Below are 20336 nucleotides of genomic sequence, written 5' to 3'. Positions count from 1 at the left end.
GGGGGAGGACCCCTGGACCCTCCTCTTCATCTGAGTCATCTCCACCATTGAAACTAAACCAATGCTCTTGCATTTCTAGAAATACTCAATGAAAACAGTCTCTGGGTTGACTCACAGTTTCTGGAGGGGCATAGCTTTGGTTCCCCAATTTAGGCTATGATGTTGAGGTTGACAAGTTTGCTGATCACACTTATTCATTATTGACCATGATTACTGGCTTTTCATCTGTACATGCTAAAATTGTAAATTTGGCTGCTGAAGGTTTAAAATAATTCTTGAGGATAGGGAAGCGAACCTGTATACTGGTTATTTAATTATTTAACACTGTAATTAAAAAAGTTTGGTTACGTCATGTGTTTATGTTTTAAAGAAATCCACCAATTGATCATTATCTCAAATATTAGAAGTAGCCTATCAGTCTAGTTTAAAGTACCCAATATTGAGTTAGTAGACCACAAAATATAAATAATGTAGTGCCTACATTGTAGCACATTAATATTTAAAGAGTCTAAAAGAAACCCATAACAAAATAAGATTTTCTTTTACTATAACTGTTAATATTGTGGTATAACTCAAAGGAATCTGTGTGAAGACTTTTCCCACTAATGACACCTGTACTTCTTTTCAGCTCAATAGTCTAGCAGTGGCTGTCGTTTCTCTCTCCTGTCCTCTTCCCTCTCTGCCTGGTCTTTAAGGTGGTCCAACAGAGCCTGGCTGTCCCTGGGACAAGAGAGATAAGTCTCTGCTGTAATAAACCACCACTTACAGATACTGACAAAAGAAAACTACTTACACTACAAACCAAGTTAGATCATATTTATACAAGAAAAGCAAATGGAGCCTTCATCAGATCCAGAGCAAAATGGACTGAGGAAGGAGAAAGAAGATTAGAGAAAACCCGCCAGGAAAGAAATAACATAGAAACACTGGATATTAATGAAAATGAATGATCTGATCCTAAAACTATAACCAATGACATTTATTCCTTTTACAGCAATTTATATTATTCTAGATTCTCAGCTGATGCAACAGAGGCCTTTATTAATAAAATCAGAGGTTTTATTCCCCAAATAAATAAGGACTTCCAAAGTACATGTGAGGCAGAGATCACGTATATAGAGCTTGAAAAGGGGCTGCAGTGTCTGACTTCTGACCGCTCCCCTGGCCCAGACGACCTGACAGCCAACTTTTATAAACACTTCTGGGAGCATGTCAAAGCACTTTTACTTGTAACAATTAAAGAAGCTTTAAACAACCGGTCGCTTCCACAGACATTGAGTCAAGGTGTCATTGTTCTCATTGCAAAACCAAACAAAGATCCCAAAAATTTAGAAACACTATAAAAAAGTTTTTATTACGACACCAACAGCTCAAAGTCTCTCTCAGGTGGCGCTACGCCTCGCTTCACTATCAACAGAGGTATAAAATAAGGCTGCCCCATCTCACCATCACTCTTCATAATCACAGCTGAAATGCGGTCAATCCTCATCAAAAATTCTCATATCATATTAAATGTATTTGATAACCAAATAGTTATAAGTCAGCTGGCTGACGATGCAACTCTGTTTCTTAAAATTGTTGAGCAGGTCCCAAAGGCTACTGAAACTATAGACTCATTCTCAAAAGCATCTGGATTACAACTGAATTTGAAAAAGTGAGTTATTATCTATACATGACTGCCACCTTGAGGCAGCATATGGCATCCCTATTAAAACTACAGTCAAATACTTTGGTATACAAATAACCAAAGATACTTAGTTTTACTCAATTTAACCAAAATGTATGGAGCAAAATGGATGAATGTAAATCAAGATTAGATAGATGGTTATATAGAGATCTTTCTCTTTGTGGTCACATCTATATAACCAAAATGGAAAGCCTTTCAAGGTGTATTTACCAAGCATAGTCTGTGTTTATCCCCAACAGAGCTGCCAACACCATCAATACATTAAACTTTAATTACATCTGGAAAAGAAAATCCCATTATCTAATAAAAGCGACTATAGTGAAAGACTTTGAAGATGGCGGGCTACAAGCTATAGACTTTTATTGCATAAATGGAACCTTAAATACTAAATGACCTTTTAAAAGACCTTTTCTAGCAAACAGTGGAAGCTTCTCGTATTTTGTCTCCAGGGAATTGTTTAAAAAAATTGGAGGTATTGATTTACTTTTACGCTGTGACTTTGATGTTATAAAACTTTCTGTAAAATTGTCTGGATTCCATTCAGGGTCTGTTATATTGGAAACTAGTGTACAAACACAATTTTACTCCCCATGATGTACCTACAATAATCTGAGTTTAACATTAGAAAATCACAGGTAATCCAGGTTTTAACATCCTGAAGGTACATTTGAAGTTTAGCTAACTGATGAGTTTCATCTGTTTACGGAGTGTTTCCTAATAATATTGCCTAAAGGAAGGATATATAAAGTGAAGAGGATTGGTCCGAGCACAGATCCTTGTGGAACTCCATGACTAACTTTGGCGCGCATGGAGGATTCATTGTTAACATGTACAAACTGAAATCAATCTGATAAATAGGACTTAAACCAGCTTAGAGCGGTTCCTTTAATGCCAATGAAATGTTCCAGTCTCTGTAATAGAATATGATGGTCAACGGTATCAAATGCAGCACTAAGATCTAATAAAACCAGTACAGAGACAAGTCCTTTGTCTGATGCAATAAGGAGGTCGTTAGTAATTTTCACCAGTGCTGTCTCTGTGCTATGATGAGCTCTAAATCCTGACTGAAAATCCTCAAATAAACTATTGCTCTGTAGAAAGTCACACAGCTGTTTAGCAACTGCTTTCTCCAGGATCTTAGAGAGAAATGGAAGGTTAGATATAGGTCTATAGTTGGCTAAAACATCCGGATCAAGTTTGGGCTTTTTCAGAAGAGGTTTAATTACAGCTACTTTAAAATATTGTGGTACATAGCCTGTTGATAGAGATAGATTGATCATATCTAGTAGAGAAGTGCTGACTAAGGGTAAAACATCTTTAAGCAGCCTAGTCGGGATGGGGTCTAAGAGGCAGGTTGATGGTTTAGATGAAGAAATTATTGAAGTTAGTTGGTAAAGGTTGAGGGAAGCAAAACAGTCTAAACATATATCTGGTTCTACAGCTGTTTCTAAGGTTCCTGAGTTTAGAGATAAGTCGGTGCCAGTTGAGGGCAGGTCTTGGTGAATTTTGTTTCTAATAGTTAGAATTTTATCATTAAAGAAGCTCATGAAGTTGTAACTACTGAGAGCTATGGGAATACTTGGCTCAATAGAGCTGTGACTCTCTGTCAGCCTGGCTACAGTGCTGAAAAGAAACCTGGGGTTGTTCCTATTTTCCTCTATTAATGACGAGTAGTACGCTGCTCTGGCATTACGGAGGGCCTTCCTATAAGTTTTAAGACTATCTTGCCAAATTAAACGAGAATTTTCCTGTTTTGTGGAACGCCAATTCCTCTCAGATTTCTGTGATATTTGCTTTAATTTGCGAGCTTCAGTATTATACCATAGAGCTGACCGTCTTTGTTTAAAATTATTTTCGTTTTCAGAGGGGCAACAGAGTCGAGTGTCATTCGCAGCGAGCCTGCAGCACTATCAACAAGATGATCGATTTGGGAGGGACTGAAATTAGAATAGAAGGCCTTCGTTACTTTGTGACTTGATAATGAATTTAGAGCTGATGGAATCGCATCCTTAAATTTAGCTACAGCACTATCAGACAGACATCTTGTATAGAAATTTTTGCCCAATGGCGTGTAGTTCAGCAATACAAACTCAAAAGTTATCAAACAGTGGTCAGATAAAGAGGGATTCTGTGGGAACACTATTAAATGTTCAATTTCAATACCATATACCAAAACAAGGTCGAGGGTGTGGTTAAAACAGTGAGTCGGTTCATGAAAACTCTGAGAGAAGCCAATGGAATCTAACAGAGAGATAAACGCAGTACTAAAGCTGTCATTCTCAACGTCCACATGAATATTAAAATCCCCTACAATAATAACTTTGTTCGTTTTAAGGACTAAAGTTGACAAAAACTCAACTAAACTCAAAACTCACAAATTCAGATAAGAATTCAGAGTACAGGCCAGGTGCTCGGTACACTATAACGAAAAGAACTGGTTTCAGTGATTTCCAACTTGGGTGTGAAAGACTAAGAACAAGGCTTTCAAAGTTATAGTTTAGAGTTAGAATTTAGTTTAGGTTTAGAGCTGATTAGTAGACTAGAGTCAAAGATAGCTGCAACTCCACCTCCTCGGCCTGTGCCTCGAGGAATGTGAGTATTAATATGACTTACACCCAGCCAGGTTTCAGTAAGACAAAATAAATCAATATCATAATCTGATATTAGTTCATTTACTAGTACACCTTTAGAAGAGAGAGATCTGAAGTTTAAGAGTCCACATTTAATTTTCCTATTAGTTTGCACTATTGCTCGTGTGGTTTTAATTTTTATGAGGTTTTCTGTTTACCTTTGATTTAAATAATTTCAATGGAGGGGGGACAGACAACGCCACTATGAGGTTTTCACTAAGTAACTCCTGGAATGGAGGAGCAGAGAAGTGTGTTAGACTGCGACTCTGCCTCCTGGTCTCAACTCCGGATTGTCATGGATTTGGTCCACTTATAAACTTTTTTTTCTAGAAATGAGGTAGCTTCTCCTTCCCAAGTAGGATGGATGCCGTCTCTCTGACTCAGACCAGGTCTTCCCCAGAAAGCCTGCCAATGATCTACAAAGCCCACATTGTTTGCTGGACACCACCTCGACAACCAGCAGCGAAATGACGTCATGCGGCGATACATGTCATCTTTTGAAGACTTTGGTACAAAATTTAATTTTCAGTGCAACCGTAAACATTATGATAAGGTTATCCAAAGCGTCCCATCTGCCTTCTTTCTGATGGTAAAAATTCCACTACCTCATATGTTTAACCCCCCTCATCTTGCTTCATTGATGATTGCTGGTCACCAGTTCTGTAGTAAGACTTTGCAAAACAAAGTGTTCCGTGATCTCTTTACTCTTACTTTATATCCAATGCAACACAGCCGAAACGCTGCTGTCATTCTTCTTTGAAGAAACTACATACAGATTTCTTAAAGTTACCTTTATCACCAAAAGCTAAAGAGCTTCACTTCAAAGTATTTAATGACATTTATCCTTCAAGAGACCTCCTCCTCCATTTAGATTTAACTTTGATCCAACTGTATATTCTGTGGTGGGGACATAGACACCACAGATCATTTGTTTTTTCTTCTACCCTTCTAGTAACATGTTCTGGTGTGACATGTATGATTGGCTGGAGCCTTATCTCCAGTCTCTCTGAAAGCCCCTTTCACACTCAGCTGTGCTACAAGGGATGGTCTGCACGCATCGTATAAGTGGTTTTAGGCTTTATGGCTCACTGTCTGTGTGCTCAAGGAAATCTCTCATGCCAGTAACTGCTTGCACTCACACTTCTCACCATGCCGTATGCCAGGTGTTGATGGCCAGTTGCCTGTATGCAGAATGCTAAGATCATGAAGCGTTTCACCTTCAAATGAGAGGCGCTTCTCCATGTTGTTTATGCCTCCTCTGATTTTTCTCCTGGGGTGTCTTTGAATGATACCAACACTCTGATGGTGCGTTTCAGAAGCTGGTCTGCTCTCGCGAGTGTGACTGAAAGGGCCTGAAGTTGCTGATACAGATTTGCAAGTTCAGACAGAGCATCATACGTGCGTCCAAGGTCATACAAGAATTCCTTGCTTTGCATACGGCGTGCTAGGCCTCTGTAAGTTTGTCTCTCTTTGCTGTGTCTTGTTTGGTCTCCCGCAGCATTTTCAAAGTGTCTGTTGAGTGCTTTGTATGACTTCCACACAAAGGTCATACATACATACATACATATACTCCACGCTGCTTGGATGGAACACAAGCAATAGCTTGTGTTCCATCCAAGCATCTCCCTCAGGTCAGCTGCAGAGACTGATTGTACAATGACAAACATAAGGGATAAGTCATTCAGCTCTTCTTTATCAAACAGTCTCTCAAAATAAGTCATTATGACCCATATATGGAAGCTGTTATCTACGTCTCAAAGTTGCAATGACTGGATGATAATAAATGATCCCAATATTATCACCAAAAACAAATTGCCAGTTTTAGAGATGGCACATTCAGCAGGCAAATTTCTGCCATATAACAATAATAATGTAAAACATACTCACTCCCAGAAGGAGATCACAGTGAGGGATCAGCTGAAAAGCAAAGCCCGCTGCCGCCGTACCTTGTTTGCAATGCAGTAAGTGTTGTAGAACAAGAATTATGCTTTGATACAAATTTACATACATCTAATAATAAGGATGCATAGTTCCTGATGGTTTTAATTGTCCTTCCACTTGTACAGGTTCAGCTTTGACAAGTCTGGATATTGAGCACCACCAAGTGGTCAAACAAGCTTTGTGTAAAGCACACAATTCATGGGCCATTATTTTAGTGACAGAAAAAAGTATTATAACAACATATAATGAAATAAAGACTTTTACATTTGAAAACCATAACAGAAACAATTTTTTTAATTCATGTATGTTGTTACTCTGATAAAAGTCAAATATGGAGGAAAAACACAAGCAAGTACTGCTGTGTTGTCTATTAACAAGGTCCTCTTTGACAACAATTGACAACAACTTCTTGGCCTAAGAGATGTTTACATTTTGAGGAAATTTCACTTGGTTAAGTTTCATGTAGAAACTGCTAAATTTAGAAATAATATTCTTTTACAGAGTTGGTGACTTTTTATTTATAAACATCAGCAGTTTGGAAATCAGTGGGTTGCTCTTTGCCATTAATACACCACATATGTTTGCTTGTAATTTATGACATATAACACTAAAGAGCCTTTTACCATTACTAAATCAGCATTCCCAGTGTTATACTGTACTTTACATTCTATTTGTCCAAGTAATGTTATATGCATTCGATTATATTGTAACAAGTCTGATAAGATAAATGAGATGTTATAGTAATTAAATTTTTGGAGACTGTGCAGCTTAGATGCTTTATTCAAAAAGAAAACTCTGAACAGTAACTTTTGAATTGTAACCTACAGTAACTTTTAACATTTGTTGTTTGGTTGCTGTATCTGAAGACCCAAACTGGACACTTGGAAACTTACACTTACACATAGTTGTGGTTTTGTCCTAAAATGGCTTCCACACAACTTTTCCCAACATAGTTTTAATGTGCAAAGCTTTTGAGCTATGTGCCATTCTTGTAGATGTTATGTAGTTCTCATTGGAGATCACTTGGTTTTGCATCTGGCGTGCAGGTCCCATAGCAACCACTGACCCAAACATACAGAGATTATGTAACGCTAACTTCAGTATTCATCTAAATACTATATTATACATTTTTAAGCAAAGGCAATGCATAATGAGCGACATTAAGGGTTCAAAAAGCTTTTAAATAACGCTTTCAATGAAAAGTATTAGGCTACTTTGAGGAACTAAACTCTGATCTTTAGACACAAGCGCTCCCAAACGAGTCTGATCTTTACAAGCTGTAAATTCAAACCGTTAATTTAGAAAATATTTCATTTAAATGGACTAAAATGGATATTTCAATAAGGTAAAAAAAAAATGTCCACAGAGGCGTTTTCCATCCTTTACTGCGACGCCATGACTTCTAATGTAATCTGAGTCCTGACCAAATGAGAATCAGAGATTTTTTGGGGAACAGTTCAAGAACAAGATGGCTGTCCTGGGGCAAGCAAAGTAACTTTCTTGTTTAACGTAAACACAGCGTTTCTGAGCGGTCGTCAAGCTCATGTGAATAGCTAATTAGGTAACAACTTTAAAAGCTTTAAAGGCATCGCTTTATAACCACGGACATCGTTTTTTGTGAGACGGAATGAAGATTGCTTGATGTTTTCTCGAGGAAAGTTTTCTTAACGGTTTGTTGAGAGTGAAAACGTTGGCTATGAGGAGCAGGACTGCGTTATCGTTACTTAAATGTATCTATTGTGACTTTTTACAGACAGTGTAACGGTGTATATATCTAGGGTATTTAGTTAACTTAGTGTATTGACTACGTCTGCGTTGTTAGTTCGTCAGTAAAATTACCCGAAGTGCTTCAGTCAACATTTATTAGAGGTTTTTGCGTTTTTGTCTAACGTTAACTTTTTCAGATGCCCCACATTAGATAAAAAAAAGAGTAACATTAGCTATCTGGACCATGAGTTCATCTCGAGTCAGACCGCAGAGCCAGACTGGCAGGGTGCCGCACCGACTCGACACAAGCGAAGGGATAGAGATGGAGAACATGCAGCATCAAGACCTGGGTCTCGGAGGAGTAATAGGCACCCCGTCCCCTCCGTCCAGACAAGCATGGAGTCGGGATAACCCGGGGTTTGAGCCTGAGGATGAGATTATGGAAGCCGACTGGCCTCCAGCGAGTCCCGGGAGGAGGTCAGTGTCCACGGGCTCCAGCAGCAGCTGCAGCAGCGGCCTGGGCAGCTACACCGGCGGAGGCAGCAGCACCCACATCCCCCGAGGAGGACTCTACCCGACCCCGACCGTGGATGCCCAGCAGCAGGACAGACACGAGCACCCCAGCTGTATGAAGCAGATACTCCAAAAGATCAGAAGTTAGTTACTCTCTTTATGCTTTTTAAACTTGTAAGCGTGGGAGAGTCTTTCATATAATAAGTTATTAATCCTCTACAGATCAGTAACATCATGATAATGTATAAATATATTGATATTGAAGTTTATCAAGTTTCATTTACTGTACAGTAAGCCATCCATCCTAACCCAGCAAATATGAAGGGGACTTTCATGAGTAGGTACAGTATGTCAACCTCCCTCTATTGTTATCAGTGCACTTACAGTAGACAGCTGCTAAGTAGTAATAATAATAATAATAATAATATCTTTAATAGAGCACTTTTTAAAAGCCCAGGTTACAAAGTGCTTCATAAAAGGCAGCAAATTAGAATCAACAATTGTAATGTAATCAAGTATAACATCAAACCAAACTTACATGTAACACAGACATTATGTGGACCAGAATTAAATAGATAAAACAAATCCCAGTAATATAAGATCATTAAAAAGTAAAATGAAGTAAAAAAGAAAATCAGGACAAGCTCTCTGATTAAAATTTAGTATTTAAGATTCTGATTCTGATTAAGAAGAGATCTCTGTTCTTACTGTCACTTCTTAAATCGTCATCTTCAGCACATTTTCTGAGGTGGACACATTTGATCAAGTGGGGTCTGTGGTTTAATATTTATATATCTGAAAACCACTAGTGCTGCCAATGCACTACTGCTCTGTCTAGCTTCATAGCTAGAGTCTAAGCTAGAGTCTAAGGAAAAGCTGTACTGTAAGTTTTACAGCAATATTTATGTAATCATGTATCTTCTATGTGCTGTAAATATGCTGATGTCCTCTTGAATTGCTGTTTCTCTTTGCAGTTCTGTGGGGCACGGAGCTGATGGAGGACAGTGACAGCAGTCGAGAAAGGTACCTCAGGAACGTACTGAGGGAGATGCTCACATATTTTGCATTCCTCATTACCACTTGCATCTGTAAGTAAACGCTAAAAATCCTTCTTTGGTTGACACAAAATGACATATGATGTGTGCACAATGCTCACTGATGAGAAATCAGATTTCTGCAAAGGCATTTCTGCTAGCCGAGCCTCATCATGTGCTACAAGGCACTGTTAGGACATAGTCCACCTTCCAGTCTTAAACTGTTTCCCAGTTCAAATCTACATATTAATTCTAATCAGGTTTTTGGAGTATGAAGTGTTTTCACAATGGAAATATGGCAAACTTTGGTATTCTCAAAACATTTAGTTTGCATATTAAATCAGCTTGTGAGCATGCTGTTGATTTCCACTATTAAAAAGGTAAATAAATTGTTCTTTGTGTTGCGACAATTGCAGGAAGATCTCAGGAAGCAAAACAAAAAGAACTCTTTTGGAAAACCTTTTTTTTTCTTTGTGAAGTATAATTAGCGTTTGCTATTTGTTTAATGGTAGTCAGCACCCATTGCATCATATCCTGTTATTTCAAAACAGTAAAGTAAATGCAAAAAAAACAAATCAGGGCTAAAAACATTCTCAGTTCTGAATTAGGACCTGCGGTGTAAACATGGTCTTAGATAGAGAATGGTTACATGGTTTAAGAAACACGCACAAAATATGTTTTATGTCATTTTGGTAACATAAAACTAAATGCTTGTTCCCTAAAAGCTAGTCCTGGACTGAACAGACGGTTGATCCAAGTGACTCATTGAAAGCTCTGTAAAATGTATTACAAAGTACGCAGGCCTGGGCACCTTTCCTGTAGCTCTGAAGTTCTTTTCCAAGCTCAGAGTAAATGCTTAATGGTTTTGGCATCTGAAAATCGGATCTTGTAAACAAATTGATGGACATTTAAAATACGTGCGATGAGAAAAATTATGGTAAAGCTTCTCTACTCTCTTTTTGCTGCAGTGAAAAATGTGGTTTAGGGTGGATCAGGAAATTACTTCCTGGCAGACTTAATTATGGCATATTCTGCCAGGCAGAGCTTGACTATTAAAAACAGTTTCCAGAGCTAGGAAGAGAAAAAAGTAATACATAGGTGAAACTAAATTATAATTTTGAGAGAGATGTTCCTCATACTGGATGTAAAGCGCATATTTATGTACACACAAAGCATTCACTCTGTGTTAATTGTCCTGTTTGTCATTCTGCATTTTAACAAGGGCTTGTTATGCTAGTGCTAATTAGAATATTACTTTCAGTAATGGTTATGTTATGTTACGATTTGCTCTGCAGTGACATATGGAATGGTGAGCGCCAATATGTACTACTATACCAAAGTCATGTCTCAGCTCTTCCTGGACACACCGCTGTCTGCCGCGGACCCTTCCACTTTTAGAGACCTCTCAACCATGGAGGATTTCTGGAAGGTAAAATGAAAGATTCATGTCTGTTTTGGGTCAAATACTTTGTCAAGCTAAAGTGTTTTTATCAGTAATTATCAGTTAAAGTAATTTTTATCAGTGCGTTATCTTGATAAAGGAAGCCTCTGCACTTGCTGAATACTTGCTGAATGCAAGTATTTAAAATAGTTTTGGGAAATACACTTATTGGCTTTCTTGCTGCGCGTTAGATGAGAAAATCCATACAACTCTAGTCTGTTAATTATAAGTCCCCAGAAGTAATTGGTTAGCTAAATTTGGCATAAAGACTGGAAACGGGGAAACAGCTAGTCTGGCTAAGAGTAACAGAATATGCCTACCAGCACCCAGTTAGTGAGCATCAGAGGTGCTGGTAGGTGGACTTTGGTTTTCCTTCTTACAGAACCAGAATAACTGTGTCTTCCTGTTTTCAGTTTATGCTAAGCTAAGCGTGCCTGTTGCCTCAGTGCAGACGAGATAGTGGTACATCGATCTTCTCATGTAACTTGCGTTAAGAAAGTGGACAAGTGAATTTTCCAAAATGTCAAACTTCTTCTTTAATAAGAAGAGCTCTTAGTCTTTAGAAAATAATCAAAGCAAATTTTTGGACATCTTATAATGCCAGCAAATAGAGTACATCAGAGCTTTTTCATGCATTCGGGTAATGCAGTTCACAACTGTAGTTCCATTTCAATAGAAATATATATCGGTGGAAGTACTTTTCAGAAGTAATTCAAGGGACGGAAATATCGTTCCAGCATAGGGGAAAAGTACAGCAGCTATAACCTTCATACACATTAGTAAAGTCTGTCTATAGTGAGATTATAGTAAGATTACATGAAAAATCACCAAAAACTGTGAACTGTCAGAGTTGAGCTATGCACAATAGACATTGGTTGCTTGATTCTTAATATTAAACTTCACAATTTGTACTGCAGGAAAGACAATGATACAAAAAACAAATCACAATGGTTAACCTTCAGGTTAATTGTGTTTCTCATGTCTGAATACTGCCGCCTGGTCTCTTCTGCATCATAATCCTGACGGGTCTACCATTATAGTTCACAGAGGGACCTTTCCTCAATGGCATGTACTGGGAGGTGTGGTACAACAACAAGAACCTCCCGGAGAATCAGAGTCTCATCTACTACGAGAACCTCCTCCTTGGGGTGCCACGGCTCCGGCAGGTCAAAGTCCGTAATGAGTCCTGCTACGTCCATGAAGATCTGAGAGACGAGGTTCAGGACTGCTACAACATGTACACCCCAACCAACGAGGATACTACCTCTTTTGGCCCGAAGAATGGAACTGCGTAAGCCCACGCTTTTGATTTGATAGTGCTTGATTTTGACTTTGGTGCTGAAAGAGACACATTTTCTTTATTCTCAGTTATGTTACAAAGCAGCTTTTTACATTCCCAGTTTTAAAGGAGACTAGAGCTGAAACAAATGTCTACATCGTTTTCTTTCTGGTGTCTCCTAGGTGGGTGTATGCGACAGAGAGTGAGACGAATGGGAGCAGTTACTGGGGTCAGGTATCTAAATATGGAGGTGGAGGATACTACCAAGACCTGTCTCGTACGAAAGAAGAGTCAGCAATCCAACTGCAGTTTCTCAAAGACCACATGTGGCTGGACAGAGGCACCAGAGCAGTGTTTCTTGACTTCTCTGTGTACAATGGGAACATCAACCTCTTCTGCATTGCCAGGTAACAATCATCAGTAACAGCCTATCCATTTACAGTGTAATCTAGGGCCATGAGATTTCTGATTTATTGACTTGAAACCATGTGCACCTGGCAGGAATAAAATGCTTTAAACAAGAAGGCACATAATTTACATCTAACTTGGCTAATGCAACTGTAATGATGAAACTACAAAAGGACATAATTTTTGGAGAAAATACTGGAAAAAATGCATATGACAATTTCCCAGAGCCCAAGGTGACCTCTACATATTGCCTCTTTTGACTGAGAAACATTTCTAAATCCAAAGATATTCAATGTAGAACAAGTACAGTGCTGTCCATGATAACAGCACCAGCTTGTAACTACTATTGTATGAACACTCACAGTGAATATAATTTGATGCATTTGTCAGGTTGTTGGCGGAGTTCCCTGCTACTGGCGGGGTGGTGACCTCTTGGCAATTTCAAACCGTGCGTCTGATACGATATGTGTCCAGCTGGGACTACTTTGTGGGTGTTTGTGAGGTGGCATTCTGCCTATTCATCCTTTACTACGTGGTGGAGGAGGTGCTGGAGATCCGCATTCACCGCCTGCATTACTTCAAGAGCCTGTGGAATTGTCTGGATGTTATCATTGTCACAGTGTGTATGAAAGTCATATGCAGGATTATTAAAGTCAATAATAATCATTTTAATTTGTCATTCACTGACTTTGTCATTTTGCTATTTCTGCTCTATTTTCAGTTAAGTGTTGTTGCTATTATTATGAACATAACCAGAACAGCCATGGTTGGCAACCTTCTCAAAGGCCTGTTGGAGAACCACACTGCTTATCCCAGTTTTGAGCCTCTGGCCAACCTGCAGGTCCAGTTCAACAACGTGGCTGCAGTCATCATCTTTTTTTCCTGGGTCAAGGTATAAATCTTTTCCCTTTGGTTCAAAATCTGTCCAAAACTACATTAGTGGAAACACCAGGACCCAGCTGCTTTGAAGTCGACTAATGCTGACGATTAATTTCTCTCGTCCTCTCAGCTGTTTAAGTTCATCAACTTCAATAAGACCATGAGTCAGCTCTCCAGCACCATGTCTCGCTGTGCCAAGGACCTTGTGGGCTTTGCCATCATGTTCTTCATCATCTTTCTGGCATATGCTCAGCTAGCCTACTTGGTGTTTGGGACCCAAGTCAACGATTTCAGCACTTTCCAAGCCAGCATGTAAGAGCATTCAAAGTATTGTCCACAAATGTACCTCTGACAACTGATGTTTCCTTTTGTTTAAAATTGTTGAAATGTTTTGCTGTTTGTAGTTTCACGCAGTTCCGTATCATTCTGGGAGACTTTGAGTTCTCAGAAATAGAGGAGGCGAATCCTGTGCTCGGACCTATCTACTTTACAACCTTTGTCTTCTTCATTTTCTTTATTCTCATGGTGAGTAGCGGATTCACACTTGTGTTGGTTGATGTTGTTTGCACATGTGCGCTTCACTTTAATTTTCCTCGTCTCTTTCTAAAAAGAACATGTTCCTGGCCATCATCAATGACACATACTCTGAGGTGAAGGCTGACATGTCCCAGCAGAGGACCGAGATGGAAATGACTGACCTTATTAAGAAGGTATTGAACTACATGTATCATTTATTTTAGCTAGACGGATATCCATTAAATTGACACTAGCCGCCATGCCATTAATGACAGAACAGCTGAGGGATGAAAGTGTAGGACCTAAAGGTGCTATTTTAGGTGAGGCAGCAACTATAATTTGCTGCAAGTATCATCTGTAACAACGTAACAACATTACGCAACTGACTTGTTCAGGTAAGTCCAAATGTAATATTAAGTATTCTCCTGATTCTCCTCTCTTAGGGTTGTAACAAAGCTTTGATGAAATTGAGACTGAAGAAGACGGCGGTGGACGACATCTCCGACAGTTTGCGTCAGGCCGGGGGCAAACTGAACTTTGATGAACTTCGCCAGGACCTTAAAGGGTAAACAAACGCTCAAATAATGCTAAAAGCTTTTGACCTTCATGATATTATTTCAGTATTTGTGTTTGGTTTTGTATATATCAAATTCATGTTACGTGTCCTCAGTGTGGTTTTGGTTTCTTCTTTGCTCAGAAAGGGCCACACAGATGCAGAGATTCAGGCCATCTTTGCAAAGATTGATCACGGTGGCGATCAGGAGCTGACGGAGCACGAACACCAGCAAATGAGAGACGACCTGGAGAAAGAGAGAGTGAGTGATGGTGCTTGTTCCATCTGTTAAACAAAAGTTGATGGTTTTACTTTAGTTTTTGATTGGTGCTGATGAAAAACACAGCACACCCTGCATATATGTGGTCGCGTACACTCAGCCACAACATCTGCAGATGTTCAGTGTGTTTTTGCTCATATGCTAGGAGGACTTGGATCTGGAACGCAATTCGCTGACAAGACCCAACAGTGGGCGGAGCTTCCCTCGTACCCAGGATGACTCGGAGGAAGACGATGACGAGGATAGCGGCCACAGCTCTCGTCGTCGCGGGAGCAGCTCAGGGGGTGTCCCCTATGAAGAATTTCAAGTGTATGGAGCTTTTCTTATTATTATTCTGTGATTTATTAACTGCTACACATTTATTCACCTAATAACTGACTGAAAGTTGAAATAAAAACTGATAAATAATAAAGAGATAATATACATAGATATGCTACTGAAGTACAGGTGAGGCTGACGGTGCATAATAACTAAACTACAGCCTGCAACAGATGGTAATTTTTATTATCAGTTGATCTGTAGATTATTTTCTCAATTAATTGATTCATTCATCATAAAAACTAAACTGAAGAAAAACAGCACATTTTCAGATAACAGTATACTGGCCAATAATATCAGTCGAGCTTTACTTAGAGGCCCCCCTTTTGTCAAAAACATCGCTGCCCGTTTTTCTGTTTTGAGTTTTTAATACTAATCTGAATTATTATGACTGAAGTAGTCTGACACATTTAACATGTAATATAATAAGGGCACTAATGGCTCTCTGTTTCACAGGCTGGTGAGGCGCGTGGACAGGATGGAGCACTCCATCGGCAGCATAGTCTCCAAGATAGACGCTGTGATCGTGAAGCTGGAAGCCATGGAGCGAGCTAAACTCAAACGGAGAGATGTGCTGGGCAGGCTGCTGGACGGCGTCATGGAGGTGATATGTAGTGGATACACAGTCAGCGCGTTTACATGCACTTAAAGCTGCTAAAATATTTTTTTTATATTATCAGTGGATCAGTGGATGACAAATGACTGTTTATACGTGATAGGGGTTTCTCATAGTGACGAACCCACTGATAATTATAATTATCACCAGACTGCAGTTGACATTTATAGCATATTTTAGCAGATGAAGAGCCAGATATTTTTCTGAAGAGTTGGTAGACACCACAAACAGAGCTGAAACAAGAGTGAATTTTGGATTTACATTCATCAGGTGGTTAGGAATGTGACTCCAAATAAATGAATTATGTTGCTCCGTATCTGCTAGTAGATAGTGTTAATAGGCAACAGATTTGCAGTGTCAACTAAAAAGGTGAGAATAGGTGCGTTTGACTTCATGCGGCACTGCGCATTGCTGACTTAACGTGATGCATGCTGGTTAGAAATCGTGTCCGACTTTTGCCGGCACTACAAAACAGCACCGTGTCACAACATTAAAACTTTGCGGGAGCAAGGTGGCTGCAGGCGCCGAGTTCGGTGGCCGCAGTTGCTTTTCTCCGGCTGCACAAAGTTGGAACCACACTTTTTGCCACGAGACCAGGCATTGATCAGAGTTCACAGTAAGCTCAAGCAGGTAGATTGAGTCCGACTTGACAGCGCCGTTTTTATTCCCCGCCCCTGCAGTTGCATACAGCTCACGTTAGACTATCAAGTTGGCGAAAGTCAGGCGCCGTCATCTCGAACAACCTAATATGTCAGTTGTGTTAAAATTTACTTTTTGTGTAACTTGATGCATCTTTATATTCAAAAGCCTCTATTTCCACCACTGAACATTTGACTATTTATAAAATTGAGACTTGTTTGTGGTGTATGGACAAGCAGCTCTCACTGCACAAAACACACAAAATAAAAAATAATCAGGAAGCAACATCTTAAATCCCTTATTCAATCAAAATAAATAAGCCATGTTTCCATAATGAGGTTGGGGGGAAATATTGTCCTGCTGCATGTATTGTAGATGCAGATTTACAGTTACCAGGCTACAACAGTGCACATTGTCAGATATCCTGCGTAACCTGGTTTCTTATGTGCATCTAACCAAACTATACAAGTGAATCTGTTTATGTCTGTCAGGATGAGCGTCTGGGAAGAGACACAGACGCCCACAGGGAGCACATGGAGCGGCTGGTGAGGGAGGAACTGGAGCGATGGGAGTCTGATGATATGGTCTCACAGGTCAGCCACCCACAGCCAGCCACTCCTGTCGGCCCCCGGCCCCGTCCCTCCTCTTCCTTGTCCACCGACGGCCTTGAGGCAAGCACAAATGGGAGCGGCCATGTGTGAGGACTTGGCCCAGGGAAGAATATTCCACTCTGGCAAGAAAAACTCTCTATTTGAAATTTCCCAGCAGCGGTACAAGTAGTTGTGAGACCATTTTTGAAGAACAAAATAAGGTACTTTATTGAAGCGGTTTCAATTTTTTGACGTAATACAAAAGAGGTGATAAAATGCACCTCACCTGAAATACTTAAATGCACTGAAAATGAGACATCTGAAAATATTCACTCAACTGTCTTTTATAAAGTATTTCTTTAATAGGACCGTGAAAGAAAACTGTTTGAAAGACGTTAAATAATAATGAAAGATTTACAGTACATTATTACATCACAGTATTGGATATAATACACCAGCCTTAAACCATACTCAGTTGTACACAGCGTATTATTTTAGTATAATATGAGAAATATGCTCACCTGCTTTGATTACTGTATCCACACATCTTTGCATTTACACAAATACCAAAAAGGCGTTTCTATGACTTTTAATTTCACTTATTATTGTTTAGTTTTGTTCATTTTAATACACAGTAGGTACAAGTGTGGCACATTCTGTCATATTTACTTATACTCTGTACAACAATGAAACTTCAAATTAAATATTATCATTTAATGATTTATATTGTAACTTAAAACAAACTTCGATTTGGAGTGCATCTAGTGTTCATGGGAAACCCATGCATTTAATATTTTTTTCTCTGTGCCTTACTTTTTTTTTTTACTTACTTTTATTTTTTTTTATCTTTTATGCCAAATAAAGTGTTCAAATATAAGTTTGTTTTATGTGTTATTCTGTCTCTGGTTTGGGTTATAATTCATTTAAAGTGACAAGAAAACAACCATAAATTATGATCACATGTCCTTACTTGCTTTTACTTAGTTTTAGGTAGATATAAAGCCTCATGAAATTAATTCATGGTATCGTGGATAATAATACAGAATCTTTAATTTAAACTTTAATTTTGTGTCTGAGACAACAAGATGTATTTTCCCACAATGCAATCGAAATTTATTTTATGCACTAAGCTACAAGGCTCAATTATGCAAGAACCTATTTATGACTTATTTTCTGAAAATATCCTAAAAATAACTATGGTATCTGGTTCTAATTAAAGAAAACATACAAACAAAGGTTTGTTATTTCAGTTGTTGTATTTAGCTATATTGAGTTTTTGATTAGTTGAGTTTAATTTCCAGAGAAATGTCCTTGAAAGAAAAGCTTTATTTAAACCCAAGTCAATAAATGTGTTATTAATTCATTATTGTAACCATTCATTTGAATAAACTGATTTGAAGTGTACTAATTAACACTGTAATACTACCAAATTAGTTATTTCTGAAAAAAACTACAGACCTGTAAAATAAAGCATTTTCAAGTATTCTTTTCCGGTTACCGTTTGGTTTGTTTTCGCTTGTTATTTTAAGCCATATTAATTTATTTATTAAGTCTTTAGTCTTGTCTTTAGTGCTGTAACAATTGCGATGTGTTGGTATCATTTTATATATTTTGGATCGTAGGTCTGTGCTCCACCTGGAATAACCTGCAGCGTGTAACTCCGGATCAACGCCTCGGTTCGGCTGTCTGTGTGGATTGTACGACTTTGTGCTCCCAGTGCACTATGGAGTTTCATTCGCTCTGGCCTTGCGAGTGTGCACTACCGACCATGGCACTAAGGTACACTACACACCAGCTTTTGAATTTAAAACAGAACTGCTATTGCCTAGACTATAAATCTCTGTCAAGATGCTGGACTGCTACGTCCTAAGCGATATATCCATCGGGGTTTGCGGCGCAGTCTTGCTGTCTCACCCTCTCCTAACATCTATGTCCCTACCTGTCGACATAAGACCAACAAACTGCTCCATACTGGTGTTGTTCACAGTAATTGTCAGGATCGCTGGGTGCGCAAAGCAGGGGAGAGCCCAAACGCATGACACTGTGAGCTGAGATTGAGTTCCAGGGTTTATTAATCCCAAGCATGACAAACAGAACTCCCGGGTACAGGAAACTGGTAACATCCAAGAGCAGCAACTTCATACAACAGGGCATACATGCGACAATGACCGGACAGGGAATGAACAGAAACACCAGACATTTATACACAAGGACTAACGAGCAGGGCGGGAGCAACACAGGTGACTGGGATCAGGGTTAACGAGGCAGGGAGACAGCATGGAAAAACAGACACGCAGGCAGGCAGAGAGACAGCAGGGGGGAACAGAGAGACGCAGATGCAAAACACCATTCATGAACAACAAGGAACACAGACTGAAGCAATGATAAAACAGAACTCAGATAGACATAGGCAAAACAAAGAAGTACAAATACCGGGAGTGAACACTTAACACATAAACTAAGGTACAGGACTAAGATACGAGGCAAGACAGATACTAAATAAGATGTGGGTGAATAATAAAGGCTAAACAGAGACTAGAGCTGAATGAACAAAATCAGATTACTGAAACTGGCAGAGAACATAAATGACACCTAACCAACTATAACACAGGGATCATAACAGAGAAATGAGAACACAGAGTACCCAGCAGACTAAACCCAAAAGATGCAGAGAAAGAACTAGAATCAAATACTACGACAAGAACTAAAACACAGGACTAGGAACACAGACATGGAACAAAAACCCAGACTCCGCAACAAGACACACAGACAGGACTGAAACCCAGACACGCTCAGGACAGGATCGTGACAGTAATTTAATATCGGTTCCCCGCAGGGAGATTAAACCTCTGTCGTCTCCGCTTCAGAGCCAGGCTTACGCCGCTTTATTCAATTGTGAACAAAAAGCGCTGCTTTTATCGGATTTTCTTACAGATAAAAAGCTGGACTTCTTAACTGAAACCTGGCGCAAAGAAAATGATGGGCTCCTGTTTAACCAGATCACTCCAGTGGGATTTGGAGTGTTAGATCTCCCGAGGCTATCTGGCAGAGGTGGAGGCATTATTGTGGTTTACAACCTGAAGTTGAACACAAGCTCTGTGACTGTTCCCCAGTTTCCATCAATTGAGTGCTTGGTCTTGAGTAACTCCGCTCCTGAATTCTAATTGTGGGAGACTTCAACATTCATGTGGACCGGAGTGACTCAGTGGCGGCTAAGGAATCTCTGTTGCTAATTGATTGTTTTAGCTTCACACAGTTTGTAACTGACCCGACCCATAACAAGGGTCCTTCGCTGGATCTTGTGA

General features: G+C 39.4%; 1 protein-coding gene across 3 annotated transcripts; it reads left to right on the top strand.

Annotated features, from left to right (window-relative positions):
* The first annotated feature begins 7696 nt into the window (after window positions 1-7696).
* Window positions 7697-18514, top strand: pkd2 (polycystic kidney disease 2). Of its 3 annotated transcripts, XM_038713180.1 has the most exons (16): window positions 7698-8039; window positions 8186-8621; window positions 9453-9566; window positions 10808-10941; window positions 11994-12244; window positions 12415-12639; window positions 13031-13259; window positions 13362-13532; window positions 13650-13831; window positions 13924-14044; window positions 14131-14229; window positions 14479-14600; window positions 14733-14850; window positions 15014-15177; window positions 15643-15790; window positions 16933-17142. In XM_038713180.1, exons 2-16 carry the CDS (start codon window positions 8210-8212, stop codon window positions 17140-17142), a joined length of 2700 nt encoding a protein of 899 aa, XP_038569108.1. In that variant the 5' UTR covers window positions 7698-8039; window positions 8186-8209. The 3 variants fall into 3 exon arrangements, with proteins under 3 accessions (XP_038569110.1, XP_038569108.1, XP_038569109.1); XM_038713182.1 differs by having other exon boundaries at window positions 7697-8621; window positions 15017-15177; window positions 16933-18514; XM_038713181.1 differs by lacking the exon at window positions 7698-8039 and having other exon boundaries at window positions 8210-8621; window positions 16933-18514.
* Window positions 18515-20336: the final 1822 nt, after the last annotated feature.

The sequence above is a fragment of the Micropterus salmoides genome, unplaced genomic scaffold, assembly GCF_014851395.1.
Source record: "Micropterus salmoides isolate LMB-PRFRI ecotype aquatic unplaced genomic scaffold, ASM1485139v1 Ms_hic_scaffold_12, whole genome shotgun sequence".
Taxonomy (NCBI): domain Eukaryota; kingdom Metazoa; phylum Chordata; class Actinopteri; order Centrarchiformes; family Centrarchidae; genus Micropterus; species Micropterus salmoides.
Note: the sequence above shows the minus strand (reverse complement) of the source record. Positions and strands in the feature narration are given on the sequence as shown.